At 35.0% G+C, this 26,906-nt stretch overlaps 2 protein-coding genes across 3 annotated transcripts; one reads left to right on the forward strand and one right to left on the reverse strand.

Annotated features, from left to right (window-relative positions):
- Positions 1-7,908: 7,908 nt before the first annotated feature.
- Positions 7,909-10,271, reverse strand: LOC145018290 (Tetraspanin family protein). The gene is made up of 6 exons (XM_078976190.1): positions 9,732-10,271; positions 9,358-9,457; positions 9,131-9,211; positions 8,938-9,042; positions 8,542-8,772; positions 7,909-8,203 (listed from the first exon to the last, which is right to left on the reverse strand). Exons 1-6 carry the CDS (start codon positions 10,130-10,132, stop codon positions 8,156-8,158), a joined length of 966 nt encoding a protein of 321 aa, XP_078832316.1. The 5' UTR covers positions 10,133-10,271; the 3' UTR covers positions 7,909-8,155.
- An 8,690-nt stretch (positions 10,272-18,961) lies between these two features.
- Positions 18,962-26,451, forward strand: LOC145014251 (CLIP-associated protein-like). 2 transcript variants are annotated; one of them, XM_078972629.1, is made up of 21 exons: positions 18,962-19,501; positions 19,822-19,977; positions 20,075-20,137; positions 20,333-20,401; positions 20,479-20,635; positions 20,736-20,897; positions 21,030-21,127; positions 21,212-21,286; positions 21,355-21,423; positions 21,507-21,592; positions 21,662-21,779; positions 21,886-21,984; positions 22,103-22,445; positions 22,528-24,098; positions 24,177-24,278; positions 25,021-25,125; positions 25,222-25,296; positions 25,447-25,515; positions 25,593-25,661; positions 25,776-25,877; positions 26,064-26,451. In XM_078972629.1, exons 1-21 carry the CDS (start codon positions 19,169-19,171, stop codon positions 26,214-26,216), a joined length of 4,074 nt encoding a protein of 1,357 aa, XP_078828755.1. In that variant the 5' UTR covers positions 18,962-19,168; the 3' UTR covers positions 26,217-26,451. The 2 variants fall into 2 exon arrangements, with proteins under 2 accessions (XP_078828755.1, XP_078828756.1); XM_078972630.1 differs by having other exon boundaries at positions 22,103-22,403.
- Positions 26,452-26,906: the final 455 nt, after the last annotated feature.

The following is a 26,906-nucleotide window of genomic DNA, read 5'->3' on the forward strand; positions in this document are numbered from 1 at the left end:
CTCAAAGTTTTCTCATTGTTTTGATTAGTTCATGTTTTGGTCCATTTTTAGGGTTGTATGTCCCAAGCTTGAAGCTTTATGAGTTTGTTGAACTCCAGAGTATAATACTTATCCTTTTAAGTGTTTCTAGTTGTTTGGACTCATAAAAATGAGAACTTGGTCGTCAAGATCTCTCCATATATGAGATATGAGGACTTTTGTGAGTAAATGATGAGAGTTTATGAGTTTTAGACTTGTCCAACCATGCTAAGGCTTAAAGTCACCAACTTTGTGAAGTAATAGACTCTAGTTAGCCTAGATATTATATTGTAACTATGGTCTTAACGTATTAAGACTAGGAGAGTGAGAAAAGTGAGTCTGGGACGTACGCCGAGCGTACTCCCAGCTACGCGCAACGTAGCGCTGAGCCACCTTGATGCATGCATGGTCAGTTGTACACCCAACGTACACGTTGGGTGTTGACTTCCGTTGACTTTTAGGGTTTTGGTCAAGTTGTGGACTTTGGAGGCCATGGAGGGGTAAAATGGTATTTTATCCTTCTGAGATTTTGTAGAGGAACTTAGCCTAACATCTTTTGGGGGGTTGTTAATATCAAATATTAATTAGAGATATATGCGATATATGTTAGGCGGAGTCTAGACCGGCAGTTCGGTTGCGGGATATACTTGCTTTACTTTACGAGGTGAGTCTTCTCACTATACTTACCTTAGTGGTAATTACTGTGCGACCGGAGGGTCTTGTTTGTGTTATTGAATGACGGGTCTCATTTGCTTATACAGAGATATGTGATATTATGCATTCTGTCTTTGTGAATTATGTTGTTATATTACTCTGTGTGTGTGTGTGTATATATATATATAGATATAGATATAGATATAGATATAGATTTATGACCGGAGGGTCCATATCGAGTAGTGAGACCGGAGGGTCTTCACCGAGACACATGACTGGAGGGTCCATACCGAGCTGTGGGACCGAAGGGTCTTCACTGAGACACATGACCGGCGGGTCCTTATCGAGATATAGCCATGAGAGGCTAACTAATTGTGTGTGTGGTATTTTAGGGAACTCACTAAGCTTCGTGTTTATAGTGTTTGTGTGAAATGTGTTTCAGATACATCTCCGGATCACGGAAAGACTCTGACATGATTGTACACACCAGCTTGATGATTTGTGTTTTTGAGGATTTGGGGATATTTGACAAATAATTTTCCGATGTGTTGTGTTTGGGAAAATTTCAAATTGGCTTGATAAATGTTAAACTATGTTTGTGTGGAAATTCTAAAATTTAAAATTTTATTTGAAAATTTAAAGTGTTACAAAATTGATTTTGAAGAAATGAAAAAGGAAGAAGTTGTGCATGTATACATTAGAAACCCTTTAGGTGAAATTAGAAACCCTTAGGGTGAAATGTCCAAAATGTTCTCGTGTGCAAAGCACATGTGCAACTTAACGTTTCTCTCAAACAATCATCTCACATTAAGGACCATTGTGTGACAACTTCTGTCAAAAGAGACCATCGATGCCAAAATAATAATAATAAATAAATAAATAAATAAAACTAAAGATGATTCTAGGTTTTCATACATAAGGATTATTTATGAAATTTTCTCTATATGAAAATCCATTTACCTTTTTTGGAAAAGAAAAAAGAAACTTATTATTATATATATTAAAACCATATGACCTTAGCAATAGTACACTTTTAGGGTTTATTTTTATATGCTGTCAGTTTTAATCTTTTTCTACAGTGGTAGTTTTTTTAGGTCTGAAACTTTAACCAAAAAACGTTTATATGTTGACAGGTTTGGTCCATCTGTATAGTGGTATGTTTTTGTAAACAATATTGTTGTATTTTGGAGGGCCACAATCATTGTGTGACAATTAACATGATATCAAATTATATCCTTTTAAAACGGGTTAATATCAGTCTAGTTGTTATTATTGTTGACTTTTTAAATTTAACATGATTGTATTAGGTTGGTAAATCAATATATGTTGAACCTAGTAACAGCTAAATAGACCTAACCACAAATCAACATATAATTGTTTAAAGGGCTTGTTACACACGCGTTTGTGTGAATCGTATTCATTCATTGAATTCTGAAATGTGGGCATGATAATTTAGCTGAAGAAGTCGCATGCATTTCATTTTGTTATGGATGATAATAATTTGAAGGGACCAAACGATATGAAATGCTAAAGAACGTTATTGGTTGGGTTTCACAATTAAAAGAGAGTATACGTGCCAACTTTTGTAGCCTCTTGCAATAATGTTCTCGAGTGGGGGACCTTTATTTACAACATTTTGTTTGTGTGTAAAAATATTGTTTATGCTGCCTTTTTCACCTTTTTTTTTTTTTTTTTTTGATAACTGGCCACAATAAGTTGGGTTTACGACGAGGTGTTTGAAACCGACAAATATCAATTTACCGGGGAAAATTTGAATTTTAAAAGATGAACAAGATATAGGCGTTTTTTCATCCGGAAATATTAACCCAATGGTTTTTCAATAACCGATCCAAAATAGGTTAGTTTTTTCATATTTTACTAGATATGGTTGATGTATTAAAAATAGGAAATCCTTAGAAAGATGCTAAAGGCAAAAGGTACAAAATAACAGATCACGGATTACATAAAGTAAGAGACATATTATTACATTAAAACTGACATGCAATAGTCAAATCACATCCTCTTTTCACCCACAAATTAAAATAAATCGTCCATTTTTTTCCATCAATTTAGTGGGGTTTTCTTGAACTACTGAATTTAGTCGTTTTGTTATAAATGAAACCAATTTGAAAACTAAACGACCTTTTATATTTTTATAGTTTGGATGCCCTAGCTATTTAAGTTTCTTTACAAATTTCGGTCATTAAAGTATTGTATTGTGTAGTTCTGTAGAGCATAAATTGTTGTATGGGAAAAAAATTGTTACTTACGAATCTTTCCTTTTTCTTATATAGTATCTGTAATTTATATCATATGACTTACATATAATACTCAAAAAAAAAAAAAATTAAGAGAGCATAATGCTAGCTATATATTAGCATCAATGTAGCCCCTTCCTATTCATGCTTCACAAGATCATGATCATTATTCATATGGCAAGCGACAAGTGTGTGAGCGTGTGTGTGTGTGTGTGTGTGAGAGAGAGAGAGAGAGAGAGAGAGAGAGAGAGAGTGTGGTGTCCATAAGGCTTTATGAATGTATGGTCCTCACATCATATTATTATTGTTAGATGGGATGTCACAAGATTTTAATAAGATCCTCCAATTTTGGTATGTTTTTGTTATTCTTAACTGAAAATGATTGTTTGTATTTTTAATCTTTTTTTCCAAATGAGGTTCTTATTCAGATAATACTTGTTGTCTTTCTTAGAGCTAAGGAAAAAACTTATGACACGTTTAAATGACAACACACTCTATTGTAGTATGCACACATGACTACATAAAGCATTCTATAACTGTATAACATGACATGAATCATGGACTATGTACTTAAAAATAGTATTTATCGTAGTTAAAATCCACATACATCAAGTATCAAAATGCGTGATGTTGAAGCCTAAAATGTGTATGCATAAAACCCACATGCTTTATCCGAACGATAAGAATATTAAAATTCAATTTGTAAGTAAGGTATCAGATTAAAGCCTGAATGCTTGAAAATCATATTTCTTGCTTTAGAAACATTGTGATTTACCTTCTTATGATTATAAAGTCATTGGGGACACCCTACATTACTTATGGTACCATGTGTCACGTTAAACATTTAGCAAACGTCAATTTATCCGTAGTTGCATGTACCTAATAAGTTTCCCACCATCGAATCGTCTTGTCCACCGACAACTATTGTGCATAATTAATAAAGTATTATATATTTCATTACCATTCAAATATATATATATATATATATATATATATATATATATATATATATATATATATATATATATATATATATATATATATATATATATATATATATATATATATTCGTTACAATTACATTCAACATGAAATTGTCAAAAAAGAGTGAGACCCTCACATATTAACTGTGGTTGCTGTCTTAGACAATGACAGAAGCAAAAAGAATTCCAAACATAGTGCTGGGGGTTTAGAAGTCACATTCACCTGCCTCAACTCAACTCATAGTTGTGACTTGTGACTTTGATATGTATTTATTTTTTTTATTTTTTTATGATTACAAAATCTGAGTTTTATGAAGTTAAAACTCAAATAAGATTATGTCTTTTTTCCAAGAAAGATCAACATGAAAAAAGCACAAACTCTCTCATCGACGACTCCATTAGCGGGTCCCACGACCGTCATAATGAATGTAAGTTACTATATACCATAATAAAAAAGGTGATGCGTAAGCTTGAGCATCACAAACCAATGTTTTAAAAACCGGTTTTTTAATTGAACCGGTCGAGTGATGTTTTCCGGTTTAACCGGTTCAACTGGATGGTCAAACCGGTTCTATATTTTTATATGTTTTTAATTATCCTGTATACATTGATTACAAAAACTTGTATCTTTTTAGTATTACAAACGTAAATAGAATGCAACATATAAAAACAATCATTATAGAAGTCAAAATCAAACAAAAAAGACCAAAACAAACACAAAAATCCAAGAATGTCCGGTTCAACCCGATCCATTCCGGTTCAATTCAGCCGGTTGAACCGGTTTTTTACCAAAACCGGCTGGTTCAATCCGGTCAGGAAATCATTATAAAACCGGTCCAAATCGAACCACTCTCACCTCCGGTTCCCGGTTCGAACCGGTTTTTAAAACAGTCACAAACATGTGTTAATGTATCTTAGGCCACCACTGGGGGGGTTTAGGAAGAGTTTAATGGATAAAAAAATATGATGTGACTTTGTATGGAATGAAAATACCATTGGGAGGTGAGTTTAATGAAATAGGAATCAATCCCCATTCAACAGTGTCATGGTAATTTGCTTTTGTTTTTTAGTTTTTTTTTTTTTTTTTTATTGCTTTCTCAATTTAATATACCAATTTATAAATTTATATTGAAAGTAACGTTTGATTTTTTTTTTCAATAAACAAACCATATATTATGTTTATTGTTTTTTGAATTTTCATACTTTTTTTCTTTTTAATTCGTAACTTTTAATTTCCAAATTAAAAAAATAATAATAATAAATTAAAAAATAATAATAATAATATTTAGTAATTGTAACTTTGAAATTTTAGTTAATGTGATATTTTAGTTTTATTTATTAATATTATTTATAAAAATATATAATAAAATACTTATGTGGTAATCCATTGAACACTTAAGCAGTGGCAGACGCAAAAGATTTGAAGATGTGTGCCGCTCGTATACGAAGGTGGTGCACTTAAAAGGAAAAAACAATACACTACAGGGCGGAATCGGAGTAGTAGCCCGGGACCCCAAATGCACTACACAGGTCCGCCACTGCACTTAAGAGTTTAAAGGAGTATAGAGCTTAACAAGTAAAATGGTATAGTTAATGGAATGTTGATATGACAATCTATTGAACTTTTAAGAGTTTAATGCATTGAAGATGACCTTACATCAGAATGATAATATTGGAATCCATAGACATCTTACATGGTATAAGAGTGAGCTCCTAACTCTTTCATGGCTTCAACCTTATTGTATATCCTTATTGAGTCTCCTCTTTCAAGAGTGTTACTTGTATCTCATGTTGATGTGATATAGTGTTATAACAAAGTATATATGTTGAAGTCTCTATCTCTCCATAAAAGTTCTTTTGGAGAGACAAAATTAGGCTCATATATAAATATAAATATAAGTATATTCATACATGAATACATCACCTCCCACCCGCCACCAACCACCACCACCACCACCATCTCCGCCACCACAACCAATCACCGCCAACAACCGTCACCTCTGTCACCACCCGTCGCCGTTATATTCATATATGAATAATCATTTCTGCTATACTTATTTATATATGAATATATGTATTCATAAATGAATATGATCTTTTCCTTTGCAATAAAAAGATATAAAATTGATCTTTTATATTTTATAATTTAACTCAATTCAATTGTATTCCATTAAAATAAAATTTAGAGAAAATAAAATTTGATTTGTTTTGTTTAAAACTACGTCGTTTAAAAGGTTTTATATCTTATCTTATCTTAGGGACGTGTGCGTGTGTGTCTATATATATATATATATATATATATATATATATATATATATATATATATATATATATATATATATATATATATATATATATATATATATATTTGTGGGTGACAATAATGCTTTTCCTAATTTCTTTGTTTCTAAAAAAGAAGTGGTTGGGAACATGTTGTTTTCACATTAATTATAGTGTGTTTGTTTGTTGAACTGAATAGTGCCTTAAATTTCAATGTGGTTGACAAATGGAAGGAAGGAACGGACTTACCAAATGATCGTACAATTAATATGATGGAAAAGTTAATCACGATATTAGAATTAGAAGGGTGATGTCCGGAACCGAAACTTCATTTGTGAATCCCAAATCCTTATCGTTAAAACAAACATAATGAAATGGGTTTTTGTATATTTGAGCATATAATATAATATTCAAAAGATTAAGCCGATTAAAGGCGACTCTTTCCACTCATTTACTTATAAATAAGTTGGTTGGAGCCTTGAAGTGTGTTTTATCTTTAAGGATTTAAGCGAGTAAAACAAAAAATAGCTAAAATTTTAACGGGTCAAAATGGGTTGAAAGAGACTATAGTCCTCCATCTAATGTGGTAACATCCTGAATTGTCTTTATTCACAAAGTAAAAGAAAATGATTATAATTATAACAATGCAATATTTATACAAATATCTACGACTAATATTTATAAGCAAAGAGACAGACAAAATATTTGTATATCAACATAATTAAAGGAAAATCACCTATCAACCCGCTTATATTTGTTCAAATTATAAAGATAAGTGTTAGTATATAAAGTCTAAATATGGTAACGGAGCACATGTCGTCGTTACGGCCCAACTCTTGAAAAAAGTGGGCCCGGGCAAGGTGTATGTTTATTTTGCAAAGGCATAGTTATGTATTATGTAATGCAATATAAAAGATAGGATTCACAAAATAACAAAGCTATTATCTGTTACCCATAACTCATATTTTTTTGTTACCCAAAAATCATAATAACTTAATACTTATGTTTCCTACTAATATGGCGATTTGCTTTATTTATTACATATTGTCATCGCATATAATGGAATATAAGTTGCTGCTATTACAGATAATGAATATTAAGTTCATTGTTATCATATGTAAAAAAAATACAAGTATTTTGTTATAAGTTACATTTTGCTTTTATTGTCAAAAGTCTATCCGATGGTTATTTATTAAACATGTACCCCGACACGTTGGGAACGAATTTGAGATGCAGTTCCATCACTAATACACGGCCCATTACTATTTCTACTTTCAAATGGACTTTCACACTACCTCTTGATCCATCTTAATATTATTAAGGAAATAAGAAATTCCATCTTCAAAGTTCAATGTAAAACAAGCACTATAAAATCAAAACTATGAATAAGTTGGCACTTAGAAATCATGATGGACATATTGGTTGGAAATGAAATTAATATAATTACTTAAAACTCACAGTGACTCAACGATGATGATCATGATTGTTTATAAGTATTCTGAATTATACAATGTATAACTATAAAACAAGATTTATGAAATTCAACACCATAGTTTTGGACACAATTTTTAACTCGAAGCATCTGTAACAAGATATGTATGAAATTCAACACACACACACATACACAGAGAGATTGTAGAGGATGTTACCACACAATGTACATCTACAAATGCTTATGGTACAAGTACAACACCGGTTGTTAGATAGATAAGATGTGAAGGAAATGAAGATAATTGTGATTCTGAAATAGAGTGATGGATTGAGAGACTATAAAATGATCACACGGGGCTATGGCTATCTATACAAATAAAATCATAAAGAAAATAAAATAAAATTGTACCTTAGCAAAATTCACCCATAATCCTTTAAATAGGCAAACAGGTTGAAATTGCATTGCGGCTTTCATTAAATAATGAGATTGAGGTTTCTCCCAACATCTTGGAGATAAAATGTTGCTGCTGCTTAGACTTTCCTGTCAAGTGCTGCACTCTGATTGCTATTCAATCCATACTGCATCCAAACGGTCCAGAATGAAAAGCAAGTTAGGTTTCATATTTTCTCCATTTTATCATTTTTTATCGTAATAGTCATTGAAAAGCACAGTTCTTTTTGTTCAAGAATCTACTGTTGATCTTCTTATTGTGACCAGATTCTAGGAAATTCTCAAAGGGGGCAGTTCTACACTTATAAATATATATTCCTTCACAACTGTAAATAACTTAATAAGAGAGAAAGAGAGGGACATGGTAAATGTTTGATGAATTCCTAACAAAAGTCAAAAACAAGTAGTAGGTAGGTAGGTAGGTAGGTAGGTGTATGAAAATTGAAAAAGAGGGGAGTACGGGTACCTTTTCTCTTATCCTTGAGGTCCAGATGTCAGACTTAAAAGCTTTAGCATCACCACCACTAGTTGAGGTTGAGGTTGAGGATGATGCTTGGTTTGAATTTGAGTTTAAGAGGGGCTCCCATGCTTTCCCTCTTGAACCAGAAACAGAACCTTCCTCCAGATCATCATCCTTCTTCTTCTTCTCTGAAGACACCATCATTCCCAAAACTACAGCAAGAAGTAGACTTACCACCTGAAAACAAACAAACAAACAAGACAATTATCTGAAAACAAGTCATTTAGAAAAGGTCACAAGAATCATGCTCTTAGAATTCATAATGTAAAAAAGTAGCAACTAATATGAATATTTTAGTGAGTGTGTTTGAATTTTGATATAGAATAGGAAAAGATATCTTACCTGAATTACAATTATAGCAATGCCAACCCATTTACAGATATCAATATTATCTTCTATGAAACCCCGAATGCTATCAATTTCTCCAGTTGGGTCCTGTGGTAGATCCTAAAAATTGCCAAATGTGATTACGTGGGTGAAAACTCTCAAGATCAACATGTATATATATGTCTCAAGAATGATTACAATGTAACACCTTTTCCCAACGATGATCAAGTGCAATGAATGCCACTAAAGCCACCTCAAGCAGGATCAATACAACTTTCAGTATGGTGTACTGAAAAAAATTTCAAGCTAAGGATGTAACTCGGAGATATTTGAACCAAATGAATCAGTAAAAGACATGGCATGAGAAGCCCTATTAAATTATTGCAAATTAAATCAAGTATGTATTATCTACACAGAAGAAAGAAAAAAGGATACGCAACAAAGGCAACACCCATTGATTGCTTCAGCTGCAATATGACCAATACAAGAGATACAACAAAGTACAACACCCAATCCCATGAATGCGTATATGAACCTGCCACAGAATATAGCACCAATTTGTCAATATATAAACAACTATTCTATCACACTGCATAACCCATACCCTAACTAACACCAAAATCAGACAACTTAAGTCAAATTCAACTCATCCAAGTTAGAGAATGTACATCCTGCAGTTATGTGAGAATTGCAGTTGTTGACGAATTGACCACCAATTTTTCATTTCTAGGTCTTTAATAATAGAAACATTTTTTTAGAAGACACCCTAACGGATAACTCTCCAGAGACAAATAAAAATTAATATTCACCAGGGAGCAGGAATGGGATTGGAATCGAGCTTTATCCCGCCATAGAAACTGTCAATCGTGCCATCTCCAAGATTCAGATGAATCACTTGATAAGAAACCCTACCCGTGTTGAAAATGGAGAAAACAGATTCTGACGAATTCGGCGATGGGGCTGGAGCTAAATCTGAAGGAGGTGGTGATGATGATGGTGATGGTGATGGTGTTGGTGATGGTGATGATGATGGTGATGGTGATGGTGATGGTGATGGTGAAGGTGGAGGTGACGGAATCGGCAAGTGTTTCTCCCACTGATTCAACATATACCCAGAGTAAACAATGATCGAAATTCCAAGGAATGTTTGGAAGAAAATGAGGAATTTGAGAATGAATGCCACAAATGAATGGCAACAAGACGTCCTCATTTCTTCGTAAAATTTTCAAACAAATCGCTGATTTTGCAGAGTTGAATGCAAATCAAACCCTAGCTTCCGATTTATTTCGGTCTTGACCCTTTTCGGTTGCTGTTCGTCGAAAATCCGTTGAATATGTGAATATTCGACGTAAAATGAAACGGTAGGATTGTGATTGTGCCGGTTGTTGTTAGTGATTAAGGTCTAGTGGGCTCATATGACCCAATCTGAGATGGGCTGAAACATTATTGACCATTTTGCTTCGGTGTTTCAGTAGTTGTAAATTGAAATTGTCCGCTTTGTAAATTACTTATGATTTTGTGGTTTTAGTGACCTAATAATCAAACATGAAAAAAAAAAAAAAAAAACATGGAACGATTTGTGGCCAAGAAAAAAAAAAAAAAAAAGTGATTATTAAGAGTGAATATAAAATTCCTAACAATCAATATCTAATAACCACTACGACTAAGGTTTGGTGCATAAAAACCAAATGTTTACATTTTTTTTTTGAAGGATTATATCGAAGTTGTGAGCATATTAGGTAACTAGCATGTGAGCCCGGGCTGAATCTCTACAGTTTTTTTCTTACGAGGATAAAGAAGTAGCAGTTTGTGTATAAATTTGTAACTAACTACATATCTAGATTAATTCACACTTTTTCATGTTATATGAGAAGGTAGTACATGAAGCACCCAACTAAAAATCATAACAAAAAAAATTATAATATGAATGAATGTAATGTGAAGTAGATAAACGTCTCCCATATGTCAAGAAATGGAAGAAAAAAAAATCATGATTTTATTTGAATGTTTGATCATTTACAATGTACTAAACAAAGCTAAAACTTAAACCTACACATAAATCTAAGTAAAAATGATATTGTCGTAGTGACCGAAGAAGCCACTCTGCAAATAGTAAACATTTCATCACCAAATCTATGTTATTTTTTAATAACTTAATCTATATATGCAGAAGCTTTCAAGGCTGACTTTCAAACTCGAATTTATATAAAAGAAAATAGGAGAAAGAGATTGTGTGCCTGCTTCCATTGAAGCTTTTGGATCTGAAGAACAAACTTGGTTTTTCAGTTGATCTTAAGACAACTCTAAAAACCCCTTGGCAATTAGAAAAAATGAATTTGTGAAGTAAATTTTGTGCAAATTGATTTGCTCCTCATCACATATATTTATAGACGGAGATAAATCCTAATGTGAGAGATGGAATGGATCTTAAGAATCTTGAGTCAAATTGGGAACTCAAGCCACAAATGATAAGTGAATATCGGTCCATCAACAATCTTATATGTTTGCCATAATATTTTGGATTTAAATGATAACAATATATATGTTCATTTATAGAATGGTCCTATGATTTTCTAACAATCTCCCATTAGACCATGAATATATAAATGTACATATAACCATATTAACGCTTTAATGTATGTTATCATTATATGGGTACCCTTAAATAGTCTTGTCAATTAATCATAATTGTATAAGATCAAGGTGGTCTTTGTTACAATTTACGTAACTAAACCATCAATGGCCACATCTATATATATAAGTATAAATAACGACATAGATTAAACATGATGCGTGGTCACAAAATCAAAATTGATTTCTAACGTGTTACTCTTTAACTTGAAGTGAGATCAAACTTCAAATAAGTGCAACTAATAATGGAATTAGCTGAATTCTTAAGTCTATACAGAAAAACATAGTTGTTCTTAAACCAAAAATAAAGCACCCAAAAATAAATTATAAAACTTCCACTAAAACAAAATATAATCAATATTTATCACACCCATGTGTGTAGCGTGATCATTAAAGACCTTAGGAGGTAATCCATTCGTGAGAGGATCTGTTATCATGGAGTTTATCCCGATGTGCTCTATTGTGATTTTTCCATTTTGCACTATTTCTTTAAGAATCAGTAACTTAATGTTAATATGCCTTTAATATGTAGAACTTTTGTTGTTGTTGGAATACAAAATTGCTGACATATTATCACAATACAACTTTAGTGGTCTTTCAACACTAATAATACACAACCCCATGACTAAGTTCTGCAGCCATATTGCATGATCTGATGCCTCGAAACATGCTACAAATTATGCCGCCGTGGTGGAAGAAGTTACCAAAGTTTTTTTCGCACTCTTCCATGAAATAGTTCCTCCTGCTAATAAGAAAATGTAGCATGATGTGGATTAATAACTGTTTGGCACCCAACAAAATCAGAATCAGAATACATAATGATATCCAAAACATTTGATTTCCTATATGTGAGCATGAAGTTTTATTCTCTATATATATATATCTCAAACCCTGTTTGGCTGCTCTCCATTGGTCCATGCCTAGGTTACTTAGATATCTTCCCAACATCCCTACAATGAAAGATATGTCGAGACGTGTACACACTTGAGCATACATAAGACTCCCAATAATTGATGCATAAGGGATCTTCTGCATCTCTTTTAACTTCAAGGTCATTTTTAGGGCATTAATTGAGACTGAATTTGTCTCCTTTCGAAACAGGGGTGTCTCCTGGTTTGTAGTTTTGAATGCTAAATCTTCAAGGATCTTTTCAATATAGCTCTTTTGTGATAATCCTAGAATTCCATGAGATCTGTCTCGTTGATTTAGGATTCCTAATACAAATGAGGCTTCCCCAAGATCTTTCTTCCCAAAATGCTTTGAAAAAAATTTATTGGTCTCATATAAGACCCCTAAATCATTGGTGGCACGTAATATATCATCAACATACAATACCAGAAAGTTGTATTTACTCCAACTGAACTTGTGATATACATAATCATCTACTATATTTGCCTTAAAACCAAGTGAGACAATGATCTGATGAAACTTATGGTACCACTGGCGGGAGGCTTGCTTGAGTCCATAGATAGATTTATTTAGTTTGCAAACCATTTCCTTTGAGTCTTTCGACACGAAGTTTTCTGTTGCACCATATATATAGTTTCATCAATGTCACCATTGAGAAATGTTGTCTTAACATCCATCTGATGTAACTCAAGATTGTAATATGTAGCTAGTGTCATGATCAACCTAAAAGAGTCTTTTGTTGAAACCGGAGAGAAAGTCTCTTTAAAGTCAATTCCCTCTTTTTGAGTAAAGCCCTTAGCTACAAGATGTGCCTTATATGTTTCCACATTACATTTTGAATCCCTTTTGGTCTTAAAAATCCATTTGTAACAAATAGGCTTTGAACCTTCATGTAATGGAACAAGATCCCAAACTTTATTGTCTTGCATAGACTTATACTCATTGTTCATGGCGTCAATCCACTTTTGATAATTTGAACTTTGCATGGCCCGAGAGAAGTTGATTGGATCATTTTCAATCATTCCATTTGGTTCTTCATTTTCTTGGAGATATACATAGAAATCGGAAGGGATTACACTTCTCCTTTCTTTAGTGGATCTCCTAAGTTGAGGTTGTTGAGGTTATTCATTATTAATAAGATAGTGAATAACATTGTCTTATTAAGGTCCCTGAATTACTTCTTCTCCGACAGACACATTAATTTGTGTATTGTCAAAAGTAACAGTAGGGATCGAGATTGATTCCTCCTCAAAGTCAATTCCCTAACCTTATTTCTCTACCCAAACTCAACATCCTCAAAAAACGTTGCAGTTCCTATTTCAAAAAATTATTGTTTTGCAGAATCATAAAACTTATAACCCCTGGATCGTTCAGAATTGTAACATCCATAAATAAATGATACGACTTGAACCCCTTTAAATTAGAGTTTTTACATTATTAGTCCCTTAGTACGTCGGGCGTACTTAGGAGTACGCTCAGCGTACTAGGACCTTTTCTGGCCACAGATGTTTGGAGGTACGCTCGGCGTACGCGCCAGGGACCATAAAACCCTAATTTCGGACTTGAGGCCTATATAAACGACTTTAAGCCCTTGGGACTAAACCTTGGAGAGCCTCCACTACTCTTGAACGTCATTTCACTGCTGAAAGCCTTGAGAAATCATTTTTTATCTTTAAAAGTGTGCATTTGTGATCTTTAGTGTTCATTTCAAGGAGAAGAGTTGGTCAAGCAAGCTTGGATCTAGAGGGTGCTTCAAGATCTAGCATCATAATCATCTTATAGAGCTCTTAGAGGTAAAAAGACTGCACCTTTCCTCTTTGCTCTTTAGATCTAGCTAGGGTTTATGCAGTTGGTCCTTTTGATGGATTATGGGCCTCATTTGTTGGCTAGATCGTCCCCATTCACGTAAAGTTTGCCACTTTACGTGATAGATAGGTTGTGGGGGAGTGGATCTATGGATTGGAGCCCCTGCATGGCTTGAAAAGCCATTGTATGGATTAAGAACTGGAGGTACTCGGCGAGTTGGATGAAGATAGGCAGGAACTTGACGAGTTGGAAGAAAAACTCCGCGAGTCTGATGAATGTTGCCTTGGACTCGGCGAGTCTGGTCGAGGAATCCTAACCTTTTCTGGTTAAGCCGTGAATCGATGAGTCGAAGGATTACTCGGTGAGTTGAGCATGAAGGGACTCATAGTTCGTGGGACTCGGCGAGTCTTGGGGTGACTCGACGAGTTGGGTCGCGGTATGGGAGTGTTCAGAGCCTAGGGACTCGACGAGTCAGCGGGCTGACTCGGCGAGTAGAGTCAGTCAGGAAGTTTGACTTTGACTGAGGACTTTGACTTTGACCAAGAGTTGACCAGTTGACTTCCAGGGGTAATTTGGTAATTATTGGTATTTGTTGAGTTCAGTCTTTTAGTATTATCAGTGGTGGAGTTTGTGTCGGAGGTTGGAGCAGCGTGATCTTATCTTTTTAGTCAGCAGTTGTGAGGTGAGTTATCCTCACTATATTAACAGGGTCTAAGGCACTAAGGTCGGCCCTTTAACGGATGGGAATCCGGGTAGTTGTTATGTTATTACTTTGCTATATGTTTGCATCCTGGTAGTTAGGATGGTATATGTTAGAGACTAGGCTAAGGTCGATATCCTGGTATATAGTATGATGCTATATTAGTGACTGGTTAGGTCGGTATCCTGGTTAGAGTATTCTATGTATGTGATCTGCTAGATCGGTTGTTTGATGATTAATTGTTATATGGTTATATGTTTATGTGCACATGGTTGGTTGACTGGGGTTGGGTTGAGGTGAGTCCTGCTTTGTGTTGTAGGTCAACATACATAGGGCGGACCGGATATTCCGAAGGCCCAGCAAGCGGTCCGGATAGGTTGTAGGCCCCACGAGGGCGGACCAGACGTGTCGAGGCTCGGAGAGTGGACCAGGCCGACTGAAGGCCCGATGCAGGCGGACCAATCATACTGTAGACTCAGAGAGTGGACCAGGTGGATTGAAGGCCCGGTGCGGCGGACCAATCACACTGTAGACTCGATGTATATGGCTAGACTCAGAGGGTAGACCAGGTGGACTGAAGGCCCGCTACGGCGGACCAGTCACACAGTAGACCCGAAGTGCATGGCTGTTATGTGTTATATTATGTTATGATATGTTGTGTGTATGGTATACGTGGTTGGTATTTTGGGGGTATCTTACGAAGCTTTCGGGCTTACAGTTGTGGTTTAAATGTTTCAGGTACTTCAGGAGACCGTGGCAGGGCAAAGGCGTGATCGTACCGCTCCTCATGTTTATGTTTTATGATATGGTTCTGGGAGATACTCTGATAATAATCGTATTGAAAACCTTTTTGTAATAACTTAACGAAACTGGGTTGGTTTTGAAAAGTTTAAATTGGTTGGAAATTTTTAGAGCGTTACAAGTTGGTATCAGAGCCTTGGTTTGAGTGAATTGGAAAAACATTCGTGTGAATCCAGTCTCAAATCAATGAGAGTTTTTAAAAGAGAATTTAAAATGGTTTTCAAAAATGAATATAGGAGGACGCGGAGGTACGATCAGCCGAAGCCAGTAAGTAGCCCCAAAATACCATACAAGTTATTTGTTTATATGATATGATAGAACAACATGCTAGTACTAGACTAGGGATCTTCAGGAATTGTATGATAGAATTGTCTAATTATATGATGCCTGCTAGCCTAGGGTTTCCTTGTATGGAATTGACATCATTACTGTAGGTATTTAGTGTATGCATCGCAGTTGTTCATAACTAAGATCTTATAGCATGAGAATGTTGATTTGGCCTTATGTTATGTTCTTGTCTGATTGGGAGCTTAAGGTAGGATTGAATATTCGAAAGTCTATAGGGTCCAACGTTATGTATGACTAGCATACACTAGTGTTGCAGGAGTTGGTGGAAGTTTAATGGTCGGGTGAGTTGTAATCTAGTTATTGTATGATTAATACATCTCATTAAGGCCCAAATCATCTCCAGTAGATTCTTTAACGAGACTATATATATATACACATCTCATGAAGTTAAGTTTGAGTGATAAAGAAAATCATGTAAATCCCAATAATTGTTTGTTTTGCTATGGCCATTACCAAAAGTCAATAGATAGTTATCAAACAACATGTTTCCCATAAATTTTATTTTTTAATCATTATGTATTATCTATGGATGTTTTTATGCTTTTTTATGTTAACTAGCAGGAATCAAGTGTGCGCCTTTGGCGCTGTGTTGCATTTAAATGATGATAAATATTTATGTGGAAATTGTCAATGGGAATCAATTTGAAGTCAATTGGGTTAATATTCGCATATGGGTTCAACATATGAATTTTTGATTTCGCAAGTTTAGAGTTCAAGAACTAAACTGTGTTCGCATTTGGAATGAAAATTTTGTGGTTCGCATTTGATTAATTAGGTTAAAATGCGAAGCTTCTTGTAATTTCGTCTGAGCTGCTTCAATAACATCTGCTACTTCTCGAATGTAAGCAATGAGTGAGAGGAGCACGTGGTGGAATTGTTAGAGAGTTGTTTACGTAGTATCGGATGTTGTTCTTATTTTTATTTTTTTTTAATAGTAAGTTTTTTGGGACCAGTAGTTTCAATCGATTTTGAAATTAAGTATTGTTCGCATTTGTATGAGTGTAGTCGATGAATCGATAAAGCAAGAACATATGAGTTTTTATTCGCAATTGGATTGATGATTAAGGGATGATTTGTGAAGAAAAACGCGAAGTCAAGGACTGTGAAATTGTTGTTTGCAAGAATTTAAAAACTCGATTGTGGAGTTGTTGATGCTCATTTTGCGAAAGTAAAACAATCGACTGTTTGCATCTGTGAATCAATTTGAAGTCAATTGGGTTAATATTCGCATATGGGTTCAACATATGAATTTTTTATTTCGCAAGTTTAGAGTTCAAGAACTAAACTGTGTTCGCATCTGGAATGAAAATTTTGTGGTTCGCATTTGATTAATTAGGTTAAAATGCGAAGCTTCTTGTAATTTCGTCTGAGCTGCTTCAATAACATCTGCTACTTCTCGAATGTAAGCAATGAGTGAGAGTATCAATTATCATTTTAACGATCAACTTCTCCCATAATGATATCTATACTACCTAGTATCGTCATAATATCAGCCAATTTCATTCTTTTAACTAACTGAGGAAGAATTTGCAAATTAATAAACCCCGGTGGCCGAATTTTATAGCGCCAAGGAAAAACACCCTTATCTCCTATCAGAAAAATTCCCAATTCTCCCTTTGGTGCTTCGACTCTCGCATAAAGTTCTTGCTTCGACAATTCAAAAGTCGGAGAAAAAATAATAATTTATTATGATGCAATGGATTCATAGTCATGTCTTGCTAAGGTGCTTTATTAAGTATTTTCCACGCTCCTCGAGGCCATTGAATCTGCTGCAGATGTCATCATAGAAGAAGAAGCTGTTCTTCTTTTTTCTGCATCATGAATGCCCAGTCTTTCTCTGCCGTCAACTCGACGTCGTCGTCACCTGCAAGATAAGGCCAAAAACTTGACTTTACTACCAAGCGAGAAAAGCCCTTTCTATCTTCTTAGTCAAGCGCGCTAGCTGCAATCAAACTTGACTTTCTATATTAGTCAAGCGCACTCACTCTAACGGCGTACCTTTTGCATGAACAAATATTTTATCATCATATTCCAACCACAGTACTCCACATTAATATGAGCGTCAAAACGACTGCATAACCTTTTATTGTATGGGACAACATATCTATTATCTGCGTAGGAAACATAGCCAGGCGAGGAGAATGTCCCCGTTTAGAAGCAGGTAAAGCCGACGACGAAACCCCTTGTCGGAATTCCAAACGGGAAGTGGAAGGAAGAGCCATGATGCAAAGAGGAAACGAAAAACACACAATACACAACGAAGAACAGAAACAAACCTGAAGAAGTGATCGACAGAAAAAGGAAGAAGAGTTGAGAAGCAGCAGGAAGGTTTGACGAATGGTGAAGGAACGTTTGACCTTACGTGGGAAAAACAAATAAAGAAGGAAAGATAAAGGCGGTGGGTGTGTCCAATGTGTTAAATCAGTTAAAGAACAGGGGTTAGAACCGTGCAAAGCAAAAATTAATGTGACAGATATGTAAAAAGGAGTAAAGAAGGAAAGATAAAGGCGGTGGGTGTGTCAAATGTGTTAAATCAGTTAAAGAACATGAGTTAGAACCGTGTAAAGCAAAAATTAATGTGGCAGATATGTAAAAAAGAGTAATCATGTGGCAAAATTCTAATTTACTAAAAGTTCCTGTTCACCAACCCGTTTGTGAATTAATATATATATATATATAATGTGAGTTATAATCTAGTTACTGTATGATTAATGAAACTAAAAAATTATTAAGATAGAGCTTAACGAGTTCGAACTCTAATTACCTCGTTAATTGCTAGATAAGATTATCAAATAATGTGGGCCACTTGATAGAAAATTGGGAAAGTGTCGTTGGGAAGTTGCTGCTAGCTGTACCATAATCCTACAAAACGCATATGTCAGTCACACCGGTAAAATACTCCGACTATTACATCCGCTCCGTCGATCTTACAACCGCCAACTGTCAACATCACACCAACCACCGTTTCCGGCTGCTCAGCCACCGCCATATCCCGGGACAAATTCGTGACAGATCTGATTAGATCAGTGGTTGTAGTTCAACTTCCGCGAAATGGAGGAGGCGCTAGAAATGGCACGTGCCAAGGATACGAAAGAGAGAATGGCCGGAGTAGAAAGGCTACTCGAACTTCTAGAAGCATCGAGGAAGAGCCTATCGTCGTCGGAGGTCACGTCTCTCGTCGATTGTTGCGTGGATCTCTTGAAAGACAATAATTTTAGGGTTTCACAAGGCGGGTTACAGGCTCTCGATTCCGCTGCGGTTCTATCTGGTGATCACTTTAAGCTTCATTTGAATACTTTAGTTCCTGCAACCGTTGAGCGCCTTGGTGATGGGAAACAACCCGTTCGCGATGCTTCTCGACGCCTTTTGATCACTCTCATGCAGGTACTATGCCGGCGTCTGTAAATTTGCTGTCAATTTCGAGTCAACATTGACTGTTTCTTATCGAAATTTTAATCTTTATGGAAGTTTATGTTATTCCCTATTTGAAAACGAAATGCATTTTCGCATTATCTTGTTCGTTGATGGTGGGTGCATTCGAATTGCCTTCTCTCTATGTGATCTTGTAGTTTCTACTTTATTTCTCCGAGTGATTTTACGATTGCTGGTGGATGCTATCTTACATTTTAAATAATTTTTTTAAGAAAAAAAAAGAGAAAATTACATCAGATAAGCTTACTAGTCTGTCTCTACCGGTGGTGCAGGTTTCTTCTCCAACCCTCATTGTAGAGAGAGCTGGATCCAATGCTTGGATTCACAAAAGTTGGAGAGTTCGAGAGGAGTTTGCAAGAACTGTTACAACTGCGATTAATCTTTTTGCATCTACAGAACTACCACTTCAACGTGCCATTCTGCCTCCTGTATGTCATTTGCAAGTGTCTTATAAATCCTATGTTACGTTACTGAATTACTGGAAATTGTAATACTTACTGTGTCCACCTTTCTTCAAATGATCAGATATTACAGATGCTATATGACCCTAATCCAGCAGTCCGAGAAGCTGCTATTTTATGTATAGAGGTTAGTAAGGGGCATGGTCTGGCTGTTTATGCTATCTTTTCTATTCAAGGCATATTCTCATGAGGTTTTATATGATCTCTTTCTTCTTAGTTAGTGTCCTGAAACTTTTTGGTAATCCAGTTTCCAACCTAGGGCTTTGCTATAATTTGAATGATTATTAATTAATATTATTTCCTTTTATCTCTGTGGCTGCAGGAGATGTATACTCAAATTGGGTCTCAATTTCGTGAAGAACTTCATCGGCATCAGCTTCCATCATCAATGGTGATTATGTTACTACTAGCATGCTTTGCCATTCTCTTGAGCTTGATTTCCATCTCTGACTTGAATATAATCCTTAGGTAAAAGATATAAATGCCAGACTAGAGAGAATTGAACCAAAGCATCATCCTTCAAATGGACGTCATGCTCCTGCTGATGCAAAACTCTCTAATCATAATCCCAAAAGAAGCAGCCCAAAGGCCAAAAGCTCCTCTCGCGAAGTTTCTCTTTTTTCAGGTTATGTTTATTTTGTCCTTGAACATATTAGATATTCTCTTTGTTCCTGTTTCGTTTATATCAGCAGTATGTATTGACTATCAATATATCTCCATCACAGGTGAAACTGATGTCAATGAAAAGCCAGTAGACCCAATCAAAGTGTACTCAGAGAAGGAGTTGATTCGGGAATTTGAGAAGATTTCTTCAATTCTTGTTCCCGAAAAAGATTGGTCCATCCGCATTGGTGCCATGCAAAGGATAGAGGGCCTTGTCATTGGAGGTATGTTGTATAATATATTACTATTTTTTTTTTTTTTCATTCTGGCATTTTAATTTCTTATATGTTTTTGTACAACTCTTTTGTGGTGGAAATTTGTTTTTTCTCACATACCTTATATCACATTCACATCAGGTGCGATTGATTATTCATGTTTTCGTGGACTTCTAAAGCAGCTTATTGGTCCCTTAAGCACACAGTTAGCTGATAGAAGATCTAGCATAGTTAAACAGGTATCCTACAGTTTCATATGTCTGAAATTATTTAAGTTGTTAATAGTTTATGCATTTCATTTTTTCCTTGAAAACTTTTGATAGGCTTGCCACTTACTAAACTTTCTATCCAAAGAGCTGCTGGGAGATTTTGAGGCATGTGCAGAGATGTTCATCCCTGTGAGTAAAAAATTATCTTTATACCATTGACATGCCAAATGTTTTACTGACCCTTAAGTTTAAATCAGGTCCTTTTCAAGCTTGTTGTGATAACAGTACTTGTAATCGCAGAGTCAGCAGATAACTGCATAAAAACGGTAATTTGTGTTTTAGTTTTAGTTGTTTTGATTTTTTTTTTTCAAATATAATTCGTTTAATTTTTCAAATTTTCTGTTTACAGATGTTGCGTAACTGCAAAGTTTCCCGTGTACTACCTCGTGTTGCAGACACTGCAAAACATGACCGGAGCTCAATACTTCGTGCCAGGTTTGAATTTATTATTTTAATTATAGTTTCAGGCAGTTTCATATTACAATCTCTTTTAAATATTTGCAGATGCTGTGAGTATGCTTTGTTGATATTGGAATATTGGGCTGATGCCCCTGAGATACAACGTTCAGCAGACCTTTATGAGGACCTTATCAAATGTTGTGTTGGTGATGCAATGAGTGAGGTATGAAACAAATACTCTTATTATTATTATTATTATTATTATTATTATTATTATTATTATTATTATTACTATATAGTATATAGTGATTAACTTGTAATGACAACAGGTGAGAGCAACTGCTAGAGCTTGCTACAGAATGTTCTCCAGAACATGGCCTGATCGTTCCCGTCGGCTGTTTTCACTGTTTGATCCTGTTATTCAAAGGGTTTGTGGTTTTAAATTTGAAAACATTTTTTTTTTTAATTCTTGTACTTTTCTGAATTATCATAAAAAAAGGCTGTTACTCAGTTATTTGTTCTAACTAGATATTATTGTTTGCATAGATAATAAACGATGAAGATGGAGGTATGCACAGGAGGCACGCTTCACCCTTGCTTCGTGACAGAAATCCACAAGTGTCACTTAACACCCACATTTCCACTCCTTCAAATCCACCTGGATATGGAACTTCAGCCATAGTTGCCATGGATAGAAGCACAAGCACAACCTTACCTTCTTCTGTAACCTCTCTCTCCTCTGGGCTTTTATCATCACAAAATAAGGGTGGTGGTACAGAGCGTAGTCTGGAAAGCATGTTGCATTCAAGCAAAGAGAAGGTTTCAGCCATTGAGACCATGCTTAAAGGTTTGGATTTCGACAGACCTAAATCTTCAAGTCTTGATCTTGGTATAAGTTTTAAATCATTCTTCTTCTTTTTTTTTTGGTGTAATTTTAAATGACTAAAATTCTTTTGTTACTCCTAGCGCAGGAGTGGACGCGCCTTCATCTCGTGATCCACCATTCCCTCTTGCTGTTCCTGCTTCCAATAGCATCTCTAGAAGTAGCAATCATGATGGGGGCTTGGCTTTATCAGACATCATGTCACAAATTCAGGCTTCAAGAGACACTTCCAAACACTCAAACGAGACTTTCTCATCTCATTCATCCTACACAGCTAGAAGAGTAGAAAGAAGCTCTTTTGAAGATCATAATGACATTAGGGTTGCCAGGAGGTCTGTAAACAGACAATACTTAGACACACCACATTCACATCCACATTCACATTCACACCAGGTCCCAAATTTTCAAAGACCACTTTCAAGAAAAAACGTTGTATCAGGACGAATGTCTGCAAACAGACGCAGGAGCTTTGATGATAGCCACTTATCCTCTACAGACACACCTACCTTTACAGAAGGACCATCTTCTCTCAATGATGCTTTAACCGATGGGCTGAGTTCTAATTCAGATTGGCATGCCAGAGTTGCTGCTTTTAGTTACTTACACTCTTTATTACAACAAGGCCCTCGAGGAATTCAAGAAGTCATACAGAGTTTTGAGAAAGTCATGAAAATGTTTTTCCAACATTTAGATGACCCTCATCATAAAATCGCACAAGCAGCTCTCACAACACTTTCAGATCTCATCCCAGCTTGTCGAAAACCTTTTGAAAGTTACATGGAGCGGATTTTACCACATGTTTTTTCTCGATTAATTGATCCAAAAGAATCAGTGAGGCAACCTTGCTCTTCAACTTTAGAAATTGTTGGGAAAATCTACAGTGTGGATTCTCTTTTGCCAGCTTTGCTTCGTTCTTTAGATGAACAACGATCACCCAAAGCAAAACTTGCTGTAATCGAGTTTGCTGTGACTTCATTTAATAAAAATGTGCCAAACCCTGAAGCCTATGGTAACAGTGGGATTCTGAAGTTATGGCTTGCTAAATTGACGCCTTTGGTGCATGATAAAAATACAAAACTGAAGGAGGCAGCTATAACATGTATCATATCCGTGTACTCTTGTTTTGATTCGACTTCTGTTTTGAATTATATTCTTAGTTTATCGGTTGAAGAACAGAATTCTTTGAGGCGTGCACTTAAGCAACTTACACCTCGTATAGAGGTGGACTTGATGAACTATAGGAAAGATAGACATCGTTCTATATCCTCTTATGATCCTTATGATGTTGTTGGGACTTCTTCAGAAGATGGGTATATTGGGGTATCGAAGAAGATTCCCATGTTTGGAAGGTATTCTAGTGGCTCTGTTGATAGTGATGGTGGTAGGAAATGGACTTCTGTACAAAGTGATGACCACGTGTATCAGGACATTCATACATCAAATGGAGTTAATGCCACAAGTGATAAAGTAAGATCCTGGAATACACGATCAGAAGTTTTGGAGGGCAACCCAAGTATGGAGGTTTCTTCAGTTCCTTGTGTAAATCATGATGATGAGAAGACTGCAGCAGAATTGGAATTCAGTCTTTTGAAACTCACAGAATTGAAGAGTGACTTTTCTGCAGATATTGGACCAAGCATTCCTCAAATCCTTAATCAGGTGTGTAATGTTTCAAGTTGTTTAAAGGGAACAATATCTAATGCATAATGATCTCATGTTCTTGTGTTTTCCCCTTAGATCTGTAATGGAAATGATGAGTATTCTGCTGCAAGCAAGTGCTCGGCACTTCAGCAATTAGTTGATGCCTCTTTGGTCAATGATTCATCCATATGGACTAAGGTATGCGTGTCTTCTTCTTTTCATGTTTATATGGATTGTATATTTACTGATGTCTATAGCATTACTGAAACTTAAGAACAACTTTAACCTTGTGGAAAAATTAGCTGAATTAAAACAAAATTTATCCATTTAACCCATCATTTTTTTTCATTATCAAAATCAGTCCCATTCTTGATTTCGTTCTAGCCAGTGTGCCCATTTTAACATTCCATGACAGGAATAAAAAGTCACTCAAAATACATTTTTGAACTGGAGAAATTTTGAAAATATTTTAACTATTGTTTAAAAAAATTCCAATTTGACGGTTAAAAACGTTACTTTTGACTTGGCAATTAAAAAATATGTAACACCTAGATGAAATAAGTTAAATAATATATTATTTAACAGTTTATTGTCATGAGAATAAATTTGGAAAAATATTAGTAGTAAAATTAAAAATGGAAATTTAAGAAATTAATTTAGCATAATTATGTCTGTAAGATGCTATAAAATGTATATCCTATGATGAACAATGTGATTCTTAGATTTGATAGTTGATGTTTTGATGTAAAATGTGTACTTGCGTATTTCTGTTATTTGATATGCTGTCATTTTATAGTTAAACTTGATAGTAAATATAAAATTATAATTGAGGAGTGTCTCCTAATAAAAAATATTTTAGTGTTGATGAGACTGTTGATCAAAAGTAGCAAATATTATTGGGTTGTGATTTTACTTACATATTGTGTGGTGTTATTTGTAGTATTTCAATCAAATATTGACGGCTGTGGTTGAGGTTTTGGATGACTCTGATTCATCTGTCCGGGAACTTGCTCTTTCATTAGTAGTTGAAATGCTAAAAAATCAGGTTTATTACTTTTATGTTTTTATGCTCATTGTTTCAGTTTCACAATCATATATTAATCTTACATTATGATATCATATGTGATGCTGTTTTCAACAGAAAGAGGCGATGGAGGATTCTGTTGAGATTGTAGTTGAAAAATTACTACACGTCACCAAGGACTCAAACCCAAAAGTGAGTTTTTGTTTTTGTTTTTGTTTTAATCAGGTCGATTTAGTTATTGGATTTTAGAAAATAGTGGTATGTCCATTCTCAAAAGTAGATAGATATTATTAAAAAAATTTCTTGTTATATCTTATGTATGATCGCAAGCTGTAAATGCAGGTGGCAATTGAAGCAGAGCATTGCTTGAGTATTGTTATGTCTGAATATGATTCTTTTAGATGTTTAAGTGTAAGTTATTCCATTTCATATCGGCTTGTGTTCATTTTGGTGATTTTTTTTTATGATCTAATAATCTACCTTTGTAGGTTATAGTCCCGGTGTTGGTTACTGAAGATGAAAAAACACTTGTTAATTGTATAAATTGTTTGACAAAGGTACTTAGTACTTACTTTCTCTCTCAATGATTATCAATTTATCATGGGATTGGGTTGGGGTGATGCACTAATATAATATATAATGCATTGCATGGTGAATTTTCTACTTTTCAGGTTGTAGGCAGGCTCTCCCATGATGATTTAATGGCTCAATTACCATCGTTTTTGCCTGCGCTTTTTGATGCCTTCAGTAACCAAAGTGCTGATGTTCGCAAGGTCAGCCTTCTGAATATAAATACTTTTCACAAACTTTTATTTATATTTATCAAATTCCTTCCACCCTCCCTTAGGAAAGGTCAAACACACACACACACACACAATGGAATGGAATCTGGGATTCCAATTCCATGAGAATCCGCTAGTAAAGAACTGGAACTGATTGTAATTGGTTTGTGCATGCAGACGGTGGTGTTTTGCCTGGTGGACATCTACATAATGCTTGGAAAAGCGTTCTTGCCATATTTAGAAGGTCTCAACAGCACACAGTTGCGATTAGTAACCATATACGCTAACCGTATTTCACAAGCCAGGACAGGTACTCCCATTCAGGGCTAAACACAATTTTTTAATTTTTTTTTTTCAGAAACGGAGAGGGATAGTGTGTGTGTGTGTGTGTGCAGTGTGTTCTTCTTGTTCATTCATTTGTATATTTGTAAGTTTGGGCTGTTTTAGTTTTTTTTTTGGCTGTGTGAGTGTTTGGAGGGTTGGTATTATTATATTGTTTGTGTTCTTTTAATTTTGTTTTGTGTCCATAACAGTAATAATATAATGAAATTATGTCATCAATGTATGTATGGGTGTTTTTTCGTTATTCAAACTTGAAATCACATTATTTTAAGGTGTTATTTCAAGTTAAAACAAACATATTAACATAAGTATGTATACATTTTCGGTTTGGTTTGGGACATGGTTCTAAACATGTTTAGAGTGGTTCGATTTTTGGGTCCATTACCATTTATTTTCCAGTACCATGTAGAGTGGTTTGTTTTGTTTTTGGTCTTGGCTGAACCTTTTTAATGCTTCATGTTCATGCATGATAAATCAAAAATGCTTCATGTACTAAGACTAGAGGACCAAGCCCAAACTGTTTGAATGTGCCTAAACTCCTAAAGAATAATGGATGAAAGTTATTGCCATTGTGAGTTGAACATTTGCTTGATAATAAAGATTGACTATCTCATCCATATATGATAAATCCTTTCAAGTGCGAATTAAGTGGTGATTATATAATATAAAATCGGCCTA

The sequence above is a fragment of the Lactuca saligna genome, chromosome 9 (assembly GCF_052625555.1).
Source record: "Lactuca saligna cultivar CGN05327 chromosome 9, ASM5262555v1, whole genome shotgun sequence".
NCBI lineage: Eukaryota > Viridiplantae > Streptophyta > Magnoliopsida > Asterales > Asteraceae > Lactuca > Lactuca saligna.